This window comes from Cnephaeus nilssonii (assembly GCF_951640355.1).
Source record: "Cnephaeus nilssonii genome assembly, chromosome: 16".
Classification (NCBI taxonomy): Eukaryota; Metazoa; Chordata; class Mammalia; order Chiroptera; family Vespertilionidae; genus Cnephaeus; species Cnephaeus nilssonii.
In genome coordinates this window covers 19,740,374-19,753,322 of record NC_137087.1, presented here as the reverse complement: position 1 = coordinate 19,753,322, position 12,949 = coordinate 19,740,374, and the positions used below count along the sequence as shown (strand labels likewise).

The following is a 12,949-nucleotide window of genomic DNA, read 5'->3' as shown; positions in this document are numbered from 1 at the left end:
GTGTACACACTGTGACCTGTGGCCAGGGGAGCCTGGGTCAGAGCCCAGGACACATGACGGCTTGCAGTAGTCAGTGACCTGCCGGGGATCTCCTGGGTGGCTGCTCCTACTGGCATTCAGCGACCTGAGCAAGGTATGAGGAATGGACTGACCTCCTGTTTGTGCCTTCTGCTTTCTCCCTTGGCTACTCCAGGTTCCTCTGTGACCCAGTTGCTGGCCCGAGACATGGACAATGACCCCCTGGTGTTTGGCGTGTCTGGTGAGGAGGCCTCCCGCTTCTTTGCTGTGGAGCCTGACACAGGTGTGGTGTGGCTCCGGCAGCCGCTGGACAGAGAGGTAGGACCTGCCCAGACCCCTGCTCAGTCCTTTCCTGGAGGGTAGGAACAGACCCTGGGGGAGGACGGGCCATCACCTTTGAGGGGTGTTCCTCTGAGGCCCCATCCTGACCCTGAAGCAGCATCTTCCTGCCTGAATGGGGTCCCTCTTCAAGAGGCAGTGATTTGGGGTTGGAATGGGTGGTTGGGGGTGTCTCCAAGTGAAGGGCAACATTGGGTAGGCAAGAGGGATAATGATCCTGAGTTCATCCCCTGTAGAATGGGGGCTCCATGGGGTATACTAGTATAAGTCTACTCCTGCCCCAACAAATGTCCCCCTAAAGGACGCAGAAGTTGATGACTCTGTAGCCCTTAGCAAATTAAGGTAAGAGCTTGGACAAAACCCCACCCCCCTTTCTCCTTACATTTGAGGAAGTGGCCACAGAAGATCACACAGCAATTTAAAGGCAGAGTCCAAATGAGAACCCGACTCTTGACTTCCAATCTGTTGCTCTTATGGGAAGAATCCCTGCTCTGAACCTGCTTCCCCAACCCAAGGGGCAATGCTTGTTTTTTAGGGAAGCCTTCGGGTACCCAGTCCCAGACCAGCCCCACCGGGGCTCAGGACTCAGGACCTCAGCACATCAGCACATCTTTCTAACTACCCTCCCCATCCCTCTCCTTTCTTTCAGACCAAATCGGAGTTCACGGTGGAGTTCTCTGTCAGCGACCACCAGGGGGTGAGTATCCCCTGAAGCCCCTGCTGCCCTGAGAGGATTGTCCCTGAGCCCCTGGGGTGGAAAGAAGCTAGAGGTCAAAGCCAACGCCGACTCCCCGCCCTTCTCTTGCCAGGTGATCACGCGGAAGGTGAACATTCAGGTCGGGGACGTGAATGACAACGCGCCCACGTTTCACAATCAGCCCTACAGTGTCCGCATCCCTGAGGTAGGAGCTGCTGGGTCACACTTGGGGCACATTGGGGACCTGCTGCTGGGAATGGGGTGAAGAGTCAGCTGGGGCAAGGGCATGTCCACCCTTCCTCTTCTGCCCACACCTCAGCTCAGGCATCTGCTTGGGCGGGCTGAACAGGCTGGCACCTCCGAGGGTATGGGCCCATCTGCTGTCCAGGAGAGTGGGTTGGGGGGAGTCTCGTGCCTGAGAGAGGGCCAGCCCCACAGCTCCAGCTAGAACCAGGGACAAGACAGAGGTTGGGAGGGACCGGCGTGTGCCCTCTTTCCTTCTGGTCAGAGCCAGTGGGGGCCGTGGACAGGTGGGCTGGCAGCCCCAGGCCTTCCTGCAGTCCCAGGAAGGGACTTGCCCTGGTCCTGTGATCCACGCTGTCCCCCTGGCCCTTGGCTCCTTTGGGTGGTCTGTGTACTCAGAGCGTGTTTGCATGAGTGCATGCGTGTAAAACCAAGCCATTGCTGGTAATTGAGAAGTACCAATTATTGCATTACAAACGGTTCGTTAATAAATTGGCTGCTGGCTCACCACGGCACCAGGATTCTCGTTGCTTGTTGTCCCTCTCCCCAGGGGCTGCTGGGAGTCCTCTGGGCTGGCAGTGAGCGACTCAGAGACCTTGAAGGTGGTGGGTAAAGAGCTTCCAACTGGACGTCCCTCAGGCCTGTCTTCAGGGCTCTGGTTGGGGCAGCAGCGAGGGGCTGAGGTGGGGATGATGGGAGATGGAAGCCGCTGGAGAGAAGCAGGCTGGCACCGCGGCATTTGAGTCCTAGCCTCTTTGTGTTGGATCAGTCATTGGATCGGGAAACCTGGAAGAGTCTTTAGAAAATATCTGTTCCGTTTATAGATGAGAGAGCTGAGGCTCAGAGTGGTAGAGTGACTTGCAGCTTAGACGTTGTGCCTCCTGACTCCCAGCACAGCCTCAGATTCCCTCAAGGACGAGGAGACCTTGTTTCATGCCCCTCAAGCTCCTGTTTCTGGCCCTTCTTGCTCAGCTGTGAGCCAAGGGTCCGATGCTTATGCCAGACAGAGGGAAGAGAGGACAAGTGTGCAGGTGGGGACATAACAGAGGCTCCCACGCCCAAGCCCTGGTGGGGCAGGATATAATCAGGGAGAGCCCACAGTCCCCAGCATGGGGTGTGGTGCCCTGAGCTGTGGCCGGCGTGCCTGGGACTGCAGCCTGGCTCTGGGCCCCCTCTCATTGGAAGCCTCCCTAGTTTAATTAAGGGTCTCTACGTGCCAGCCTGCACTACAGGCCCGGGCTCGGAAACCAAGGGCACGGCTCGGAGTTAATGAGCCTTGGACCCATTGCTCAGCTGCCATCCTGACAGGCATGGCTGCCCTCTGCCTTCCCTCACAGGGCAGCAGGCAGCAGCGATGGCAAGGGGACAGGAGGTCACAGTCCTCCGCCCAGCCCTGGGCGGGGGCCAGCCTTCTTCTCCCCCTTGCCAGGAGGTATGACCTCCAACACCACCCTGTTGGAATCTCCCGGGACTCTCCAAGGCCTTTGCCTCCCAGGAGAGAGCTGCTTCCATCATTCATTTGTTTAACAAATATTTATTGAGTGTCTGCTGTGGGCTTGGCACTGTGCCAGGCTCTCACTGCGCGGAGACATGGGAGGCCAGAGGGATGTGCAAGGACAGGAGCCAAACTAGCGGCAAGAGACCTTACGCTTAGCCCCGGCTCTGCTCCCAGATTGCTGGGTTTCTTTGGACATGTCACTTAACCTCTCTGGACACAGCCCTCTTATCTAATAAAAACAGAAGAAAGGCAGGGTAAGGTGCCCATCTGATGGGCAAAGGGTGCACTGAGAGGGGCCAGCTGCGAGGACACACAGTCCTTGGACGCAGGCCCGCGTGGTTTACTTGCTCACGTGTAAATATCCCTGGGTCACTTTGCTGGCCTGATACTCGATCGAGGATGCTCGGTGTGGCCAGTGGGGATATGGTGTCAGCTGGATGGAGGCCGGGCCACTCCTGACCTGAGATGGCTTGGCACTGGCCAGTCCTTGCCTGGTGTGGTCACCTGGGCTAGAACTTACTGTCTGACTCAGTCCCCAACTTGGGTACCAGCAAAGGACCTGCTGACGCCTGGCCTGGAGTTGAGGCCAGGGCCTCCTGTTTGCATTGAGGTTACCCTGGAAACCCCAGGCTTCTGCCCTTGAGAAGCGTGATTTGTGGCAGAGGCCTTGCAGTTTTGAACAGAGTGAGAATGCAAACTAGAGACCCAGGGGAGCACTGTAGATCCTGTGAAGCATCGGTGCTGAGGGGTTGCCAGTGATCAGAGAAATCTGAGCAGGCTTCCCGGAGGAGGAGGTGGGTTTCAACAGAATCTTGCCAAGATGAGCAGTAGAGCTCCTGTTTTGTATCACGTGAAGAGGAAGACTAGAGGTCAAGACACCTGGGCTTTGGTCCTGACTGTGCTAACAGCTGGTTGGTGGGACTCGAACTGTCACTGTCCCTCTGCTGGCTTCAATTCCAATGGCTGTTACACTAGGGCTTGGACCAGGCTAACGTCCATGATCTGAGGGTGAATCTGGTAGGAGAAGCCCCTTTCATTCCCTTGGAGCTTCATTATTCCTTGGGTGACGGCAGAGAAGCCTCAGTGGTGGCCTCCCTGCTCTCAGCTTCTCTCTGGCCGTCCCAGCCACCTGCACCTTGTCCCTTACCTTCCCATCCTCCACTTTCCCCACCCTTAGGGGCCCTGATATATTTGGATCTGTTGCGCTTGGAACCCAAGGATAGGCATGGGAACAGGTTACCAGGAGGCAAAGTCTGTGTCTACGTAGGAAGAACTTTCTAAGTAAGACCTGCTCCACATTCTACTTCCCTGCCCTCCTGAGGATGTACTGAGCTCCCCACCCTGGAGTTATGCAAGCAGAAGCAGGAGAGCCATGTGTTTCAGAAGCCATTCAGTACTGTTTGAGCAGTGAGGAACCAGAGGGTCCCAAACACAGCACATCAGAATTTCCAGAGTGTGTTGAGGAGGCGTACAGGGTGGGCAAATGTAGGTTTAGAGTCGTGAGTCATCAAAGCAGAGTTTATTCTTGTATTGTTATTTATTAATTTTGTGCTATTTTCCATGCGAACGACCGTAAGCCTGCTTTTGCTCCTCCCTGTATTCCTGGGTCCCTGCAATTATGAATCAGTAGTTTGGGGAGAGCTGGCCTGGGAAGCTGCGTGTTTCACAAGCCGCCCCGGTGACCGCGAGCCCTGGAGCACGACCTCGGGAGCCCTCCCCGCCGAGGGTGTCTGAGAGGTCCTGGGGCAGACCGTCCGTGAGGAGAACTTTCAGCCGGCCCATAGCTGCCTGGAGACACGACCCGTGGGGACCCATGTCCTCGGGCCTGGAATGGGAGTGCGTGGGAGGCAGATCAAGGCCGGGCACTGCCCCTTTTCTGGGAGAAGCTCGCCTGCCCCAGCCCCCCCCAAGCCTGCCCCCTCTTCCTCTGGAAGCCCCTGCCCTGGCCTTGGGAGAAGCCAGGCAGGTATGTTTGGGTTTGTTTGTTCTCGTTCCCCTCCTGCCCACCCCTCTCCCCTCACTAAGCTGTTCCCCGTGTAATTATCCATTTTATCAGGGTGAAAGGCCCTGCAATTCACTTGTCGAAGCCCTAACGAGGCAGCGTGGATGCTTTCAAGTCCGTAAAGAAAAGGGAAATCCTGCTAGAATTGGCAACTTAATTCACCAAGCCAGCCTCGACAGACCTCATTAAGTCCCCGTGTATTCATTTCAGGCTAATGGCTGTCATGCTGACTGCTGTTTGATTTGCTGTAATAGACTTTTATGTCGTTCCAATTTGCTCAAACGTGTTTGCCTGTGTCTGTGCCCAGCAGTGCTGCTTCAGTACCTCCGCTCGGGGTGCGTGCCCGCCTTGCTGACCTTCAGCGCTGCCCCATCCTGTCCTGTCCCTCTCCTCCTGGTGCCACGCTATCAGCCCCGTAGGTGTGCCCTGGGGAGCTGCCCCCGGAGCCAGGGGGTTCGGGCTGGAGGATGGATGTGAGTTACAAGTCAGATGATGCCAGGTGGCTCCTTGAATCAAGGATCAAGGAGTGCCTTTGCAGTTTCAGGGATGCCATGTCCTTGAAGTTCTGACAAGTTCAGCTGGGCTGTCGAGGCTTTTATCCATCTGGCCTCAGCCTACATTTCCCAGCTTACCTCCTGGTAGTCCTCCACCTGAGCGCCCCTGTCAGCCCAGGGGTCAGTTCACTTGTGTCTGTTTGTCTCTCCTTTCTCGCACTGGCACACACACGGTACTGTTCTAACAAGTACTGGAGTGTTTTTCTTCTCCCAGCCAAACCCAATTCTGCCCATCCGTCAAAGCCCAGATTGATCCATGTGCCCTGATCCACTCAATTTTTTTTTTAAATGAGCACAACAAACATCTGTCGGATGGCTATGGAGCAGGGCCCAGGGATTCCAAGCTGACTTGGACATGCAGGGTAGAGAAAAAGGACTCTACCTTTTGCCAACTCTGCCACTTTGGATGGTGACTTAACCTCTCTGGCCCTCAGCTTTCTTATCGAGGAGATGGACAACAGTGTTTGCCTTGTGGGGTCTTTGTGCGAGCCGGACCGAAGTGGTGGGAAAGGCCCTTAGCCCAGTTTTGGCTCATGTATAAGCAGTAAAATGCTGGTGATTAAGGTGATTTTATAGAGAGAAAGACAAGTGAGCGGATGTCTAGCTACATCTAAATGTATTAAAAGCCATCATAGCTGAGGGTGTGCAAAGCGGATGGAAGTACTGTGGAAGGAGTGGCCGGTCTGTACATGGGGGCTGTTGATGTGGGACCGTACAGTACAGGACGAATGGAGTTTGTTCGTCAGAGATTATGATGTCTCTGAATATCATGTACCTTCTGAGATCCTTTAGCCTCTTTTCCTATATTGCAATTTCCCAAAGAGGGAAGTGAACTCTACCCCCTGACAAGAGATCCTGTTGAGGAGGGACAGTGGCTGTGTGCGTACGTGTGTTCCTCGTAGGTGCCCGCTGTTACCTCGTGGAAATAAAGCTGGGCTGGAAGTGTGCTCCTGGGTCCCTGCTAAGGTCTCTGTGACAGATGGGTCCTGCATAGATCTTTGTCACTGGTGGCTTCAGGTGACCAGCTATGAGGTAGGGATGAGGCTGAAGGAGGGGAGGGGTGCAGCTGGGACAAGATGACAGTGGCCTTAGAAATTGAGTGTCCTTGCCTGAGCCTCAAAGCTGGCTGGGGGTAAGGTCAGACCCAGATCCCAGGCCTTCTGACCTGGGTCCCACTAGGCCGCACCATCTCTCCGCATCACTTAACAGGGACAGATAAATGTTACTTATTCCCTGCACCTCCTTCATAGGGGTGGGGAAGCAGGGAGGAGAGTATTTTAGATGATCATTTGTCAATGAAACAAAATAATTGATTTCTAAGATAATAATAATACATTGATGTTGTTATTGCTATTATTGAGAGTTTCCTATGTGCCTGACACTGTGCTTTTCATGTGGGGACTCACTGAGCCCTAACCACCACCTGGTGGTAGTCACACTGCTATTCCCGTCCGATAGAGGTAGACAGAGGCAGAGAGGTTTCTTGCCCAAAGCTAGTCAAGAATGGAGCCAGGATTAGGAGCCAGGTCTGGTTATGTGACTTTGGGCAGGTAGCCTCAATTCTATGGAAATGATGAGCCCTGGCTCGCAGAATGGCTGTGAGGATTAAAGCAAATGGGATCATGTATGGGTAAGTGCCCAGTGAATGGCCGTGGCCATAGTTGTTTGTATGTCTGTCTCTCCTGCCAGACTGAGCAGGGACTGAGCTTGGTCGTCTGTGTGTCCTCAGCACCCAGACGGGGGCCTGGCCCATGGACGTGAACTTCACAAATGGGCAGAGCACTGCTGCGCCCTTTGCCTCTTGGGAGGGCAGACAGCAGGAGCCTTTGTGCAGAGTACTTCGCCCCCGCCAGCTTGTTTCTCCAGGCAAGGGTCCTTTGCTGCTCACAATCCAGGGTGGCGGGAAGGAGTAGCCAGGCCTGTGCTGAGCGGGAGAGGGTGCTCACACATGGGCAACCCCCACCTCCGCCCATATCCACACTGCACTTTCCTCCCAGCACACCGCAGAGCTTACTGCTGGTGCTCACTGGTGCCCTCTGTTGCCCACCATTCCTGAACCTCAGCCATGCCATATCCTGTGCCATGGGCATGTGGGGAGCCTGGAGTGGTGGCCAGGCGAGACCCAGAGATAGACTTGGCCGAACTTATTAGCGCCTGCTGGGCTCAACAGCAGTGCCCCGAGCTGTCCTCCTCGAAGCGTGCCCATCAGACGCTGAATGACTTATAAACTGCATCCTCAGGTTGCTGCAAGAGGTGGGGGGTACAGGCAGCTCCCACTGACTCGTGCCTGCCGTTCCCCGAAGGTATCAGCTCTGCTCACGAGAGGGTGGGCTCCCTTGCCAGGAGCGGCAAACCCTTGACAGGCCATATTAATTTATTCCTCAGGGCCTTGGTGCCTGGTGCCCCCCTCTGCATCTATAACCACCCGCCTATTGATCTGGGAGAGGAAGACCAATAAATCATCTCAGGGGCTCTGGATCCTGCTGGCCAGAGCCAAAGCAGTTGTTCGCGGCCGCCCCAGGCCATGTCTCTGTCCCTCTGCGAACACCCTGAGTGCTTGTGCCTTCTCTGGTCTCCTCCCACTGTCTGTCAGCAACTGACAACGCCGCCTCCCTCACAGCAGGCAGGTGTATAGCCTGCAGCGGCCCGGACTGCAAGCTTTGGGTTTGTCGCAGTGGAGTGACATATGCACGTGGGCAAAGCAATAGGGCCACCTGTTTGTACATAGTTTTGCAGTGTTGTGTGCATGTATGGTGGTGTGTACATGTATGTGGGTCTGTGTGGTGGTGTGTGCATGTATGTGTGTATATGTGGTGGTGGTGGTGGTGTGTGTGTGTAGTTATTTAAGTGATATCATCTTCTCTATATCCGAGTATGTACTCCATCTTTCATTTGTCCTATGACAACCCTTTAAGTTAGGGGAGAATTATCCTTCCATTTTAGAGATGAGAAAAATGGAGACAAGTCAAGTTCACTGATGTCTCCAAGTCCCCCAGAGTCAGATATGCTTTCAACCAGAGCCATGGTCTTGTTCTTTCTCATTTTTCAGCATTTTTGCATGTGTCTTTTTGCAACTTTGCCATGGCCTGCTTGGAATTTGCCAAAGTTGCAGGGATGAGGCTTTGAGACAGCCGGGATAGGGGACCCTGGGCCTGGTACACGGGCTAAGGACTGTCACACACACCCTACACAGGCTGCCAGGGTCAGGTGGAGAAATGTCACTCAGAGCCCATGAGAGTGAGGACCGCCCGGGTGGTCGGGACCCAGCCGTGGTCATTGTGACACTGTCTCCTTGTGACCTTAGGGGTTAGGTCACTCCCAGAGGCAGCCTCTAAGATTTTGGTCCCTGAATGTGCACACAACATAGCTCCTGAGAAACAGGAGACCCACGGACATGGGTAAGTGCCATCCTGCTCCCCCTGCCTGCGGGGAAGGTTCAGCATCCTCCTCCTGGTCTCAGGTGCTCAAGAGAGAATGAATGGAGCCCCTCAAAACCAGGGCCAAAGAGCTCAGCTCAGAGCCACTCCGAAGCTCCTTGCTCCCTCCTCCACCCCGTGGAGTGAAGCCAAGTCCCCCAGGCCCCCGTGACCCCTGCAGCACGTCCTCATTCCATGCCCGTGGGCACGTGGTGAGGGCTGGGGGTGTCCTCCTCCACCCTCACCATGAGGATAGAGGACAGCGCGGGAGCAGGAGAGTGATGGAGCCCAGATGTAATGAAAATTACTATTTTGTTTGAATGGTAAGAGTGTTCTTAATTACATCGGTTTCCTCACCGATTCTGGCGGGGAGTCTTCGGGGACCCATATAATTCTATTGCAGTGACTGCAGGAGCCTCTGCCATGAATATGAAGCAGGGACTGTGTGTGGAGCGTTCCCCTGCATTAGCGATCCCCTGGAACGTGAAGGGACACCTTTTATTGTGCCCCCCCCCCCCTTTAAATAAACGCACTCTAAATGGAAGGAGATGCTAGCTGCCGGCGAGATGTTCCTGCCCCATTGTTGAGCTGTCAGCCTCACGTTCATCTGTCCTCTTTCATCTCTCTCTCTCTCTTAAATGATCTCCTTCCCCAGTGGTGGGGCTTGTGGAAGGAAGGATGCAGCTCTTCTGCCTGAACCCCTTTTTCTCCAGGCCGTGGGGTCTCCTCAGACACAGGGTGGGGGGCAGGCTTAGGAACTGATGGTGGAAGAAGGCCCCCCGTGTAGCAGGACCGGCTCTGGCTTTACTGCGTGAGGGTTCGTGCCACTGCTGTGACGTGCCTCCTGCGGTGTGCTGTGAAGGAGCCATGCACACAAGCTCCAGCTTCAAACTGGGAGGCCGTGAGCAAGGAGTTTATTAGCCTCTCAGAGCCTCAGTTTCTTCATCTGTAAAATGGGGAGACACTGGGGTTGTTGTAAAAGTTCTACTGTGGGAGCACTTGTATGAAGCACCACACACAGGGTAACTGATTGGTAGTCCGATGGTTACGAAAAGTCCTTGGAGAGCTTTGAGAAGGTTGAAGTCCCCAGAACTGAACAGGTAGGCTCTGTTGCTATGAACTGACTGGTTGATATTGGGGTATTAGTGATCAAGAAGCATATATAGTCCGGTAGGAGACAGGCAACGAGGAAAATGACAAAGGGGAACAAATGGAACTAGAGTCACCTAGAAATCCTATATAATAAAGAGGTAATATGCAAATTGACCATCACTCCACACAAGATGGCAGCCCCCATGTGGTCAAAGATGGCCGGCAGGGGAGGGCAGTTGTGGGGCGATCAGGCCAGCAGTGGAGGGCAGCTGGGGGTGACCAGGCCAGCAGGGGAGGGCAGTTAGGAGTGACCAGGCCTGCAGGGGAGGCAGTTGGGAATGACCAGGCCTGCAGGGGAGGGTAGTTGGGGGGGACCATGCTGGCAAGGGAGGGCAGTTAGGGGCAAACAGGTTGGCAAGGGTGGGAAGTTAGGGGTGACCAGGCCAACAGGGGAGGACAGTTAGGGGCAATCAGGCTGGCAGGGGAGGGCAGTTAGGGGCAACCAGGTTGGCAAGGGAGGGAAGTTAGGGGTGACCAGGCCAGCAGGGGAGGGCAGTTAGGAGTGACCAGGCCTGCAGGGGAGGCAGTTGGGGGTGACCAGGCCTGCAGGGGAGGGCAGTTGGGGGGGGGGACCAGGCCGACAGGGGAGGGCAGTTAGGGGCAACCAGGTTGGCAAGGGTGGGAAGTTAGGGGTGACCGGGCCAGCAAAGGAGGGCAGTTGGGAGCGACCAGGCCTGCAGGAGAGGATAGTTAGGGGCGACCAGGCCTGCAGGGGATGGCAGTGGGGGCAACCAGGCTGGCAAAGGAGGGATGTTAGGGGTGACTGGGCCAGCAGGGGAGGGCAGTTGGGGGCGATCAGGCCTGCAGGGGAGGACAGTTAGGGGCAACCAGGCTGGCAAGGGAGGGCAGTTAGTGTGACCAGGCCAGCAGGGGAGGGCAGTTAGGGGCAATTGGGCTGGCAGGGGAGCAGTTAGGCATTGATCAGGATGGCAAGGGAGTGGTTGGGGGGTGATCAGGCTGGCAGGCAGAGCGGTTAGGGGCAATCAGGCAGGCAGGCAGGCGAGTGGTTGCGAACCAGCAGTCCTAGATTGTGAGAGGGATGTCCCACCAGGATCGGGCCTAAATGGGCAGTCGGACATCCCTCAAGGGGTCCCAGATTGGCGAGGGTGCAGGCTGGCCTCAGGGATACACACACACCCTGTGCACGAATTTCATGCACGGGGCCTCTAGTAATTAATAATAGACCGAGAGCATGCCAAATGGACTTCTTAAAACTGGTACAAGAGGGGCCGTCAGGGTGACTTCATCCAACCACACATTCTGTAGAGGTTAACAAAACCTGAGGGGGCAAACGATTTGCCCCAGCTCCCCAGTAAATCAGTGGCAAATCAGGAAAGACGGAAGGCAATCTGGAAGGTTCTCAGGGAATGGTTTCTGGAACCCACAAGGCTGAGCCCATCCCTGGGCTGGAGGCACATGCCGGATGTCTGGAACTGGGGTGAGAGTGGGGGTGTGCTGATCCTCAGTGCAGGGCTCAGGGCCCACGCGAGCCTGTCGGCGGGCCGTCAGCCTGCCCTGCTCTTTCTCCTGTTCGCACGGGCTCTGGGCTTTTGTCTCAACCCCTCTCCTTCCCCAAACAAGTTCAGTTATTGTCAAAACAGCTTGGGGACTGGCCTGGCAGCCCCGTGACATTGAGGCCCCCCACCCACCCAACTGGCTTGTTTTGACGTGTTTGCAGGCTGCCTGGCCCACCTTGCTTTCAGCCACGAGAGGGGAAACGAGGGAGAGACAGAGAGCTCTTGGCTGATGGAATCATTGTAATTTCTCTGATTCCTTAGCAGCCTTTAATTACTTTGCAACTTTGTGGCGCTGGCTGGAAGCCGGGAGGGGCTGGGCTCTCCCTCTTGATAATAACCTTAAGTGAAGCCTCCTGTCTGTCTATTAAAAAGCCCACTCTTCTCTCCAGAGGCGATCATGCAGCCGAGGGATGTCGCCCAGGCCGTAATCACTAGGTACAATGTAATCGTCCCCGCTCACTGTCTCCATCGGTCGGACAGCCCACCTCCCAGCACCGGGACTGCCAGCCTCGAAGAGTCGATGCCCAGCCACATCCTTGTCCAGGATGGTCACAGGCTCAGGCTGGTCCCCTCCCAGCCCTGCCTCTGAAAGGAAATGGCACAGAGGCCTCTGCCCTGACCGCCGCGCCCCCCCCACCCCCCCCCCCCCCCCGCCCCAGGCAGGTGCCTCCCCATTCCCAGCACAAACCCTGCGTGATAGAAACCCAGCCATTTGCATGAGGCTTTGAGCACCAGGCTTTCCTGTCTTCCTGTCCTCCATCCTCACTGTAGGTGGTCGCTTTCCTGCCACTGGCCTTTGTTCATGCCAAGCCCTCCCGTGCTCGCACCCAAGCTCACTGCACCACCTTCCTTCCCACCATTTAGCCAAACCCTAGTCTCCCTCCCTCAGGACAGTCCGTGGGAGAGGCCTGGGCCGGCATCAGGGAAGTCAGAAGACTTGCCAGGGTGTTCCCTTCGGAAGTACCCGCTGGGACCTAATCCCGGGCCCTTCGCTCCGTCTTCTCTCCGCGGGCCCTAAAGGCTCAGGCCTCCTCCGTCCCTGCCTTTGGAGTTGCTCCTGCACCAGCGCCATTCACTCTGGCGGCTAAACCTCACTCCCAGGCCACCCTCTGCCTCCTGACCTTGGCCTGGCCTTTCCTTCCTGGAGTGGCCCCAGGTTTGGGGTGCTGAACTTGCCTTGGGCTGGCTGAGCCAGTGGCTCTCACCTGTCTGTACAGTTCAGCCAGTTAGAGTGGGGTGAGCTCTGACCTGGAGAAGGCCAGAGCCCCCCCATCTGGGGCTGGCAGACTTGGGTGAGTTGCTCCCCCCTTCCAGGGCTCCATGTGCCCCTCTGTTAAATGGGCCTGGGGGTCCTAGGCCTGTCCCCCCCATCATGGGGACCAAGGACAGGGCAGACAGGAAGGCCTCAAGCGTAAAGCCTCACGCAAGCGGGACCGGTGAACCCCTGGAGTATTTTCTCCAGTGACCCCCACTCTGGACCCGTGTGTTTTCTTTCTTGGAGGGGGGGGTGTCT

General features: G+C 56.1%; 1 protein-coding gene across 1 annotated transcript in view; it reads left to right on the top strand.

Moving 5' to 3' along the window:
* Positions 1-12,949, top strand: part of LOC307112525 (cadherin-23-like) — a gene marked incomplete at both ends in the record, with an annotated part of 282,465 nt that overhangs the window by 67,348 nt on the left and 202,168 nt on the right. Inside the window, 3 exons of the mRNA XM_079793252.1 lie at positions 194-336; positions 1,007-1,054; positions 1,167-1,259. Coding sequence (XP_079649378.1) covers positions 194-336; positions 1,007-1,054; positions 1,167-1,259 — 284 coding nt within the window. The remainder of the gene's footprint in view (positions 1-193; positions 337-1,006; positions 1,055-1,166; positions 1,260-12,949) is intronic.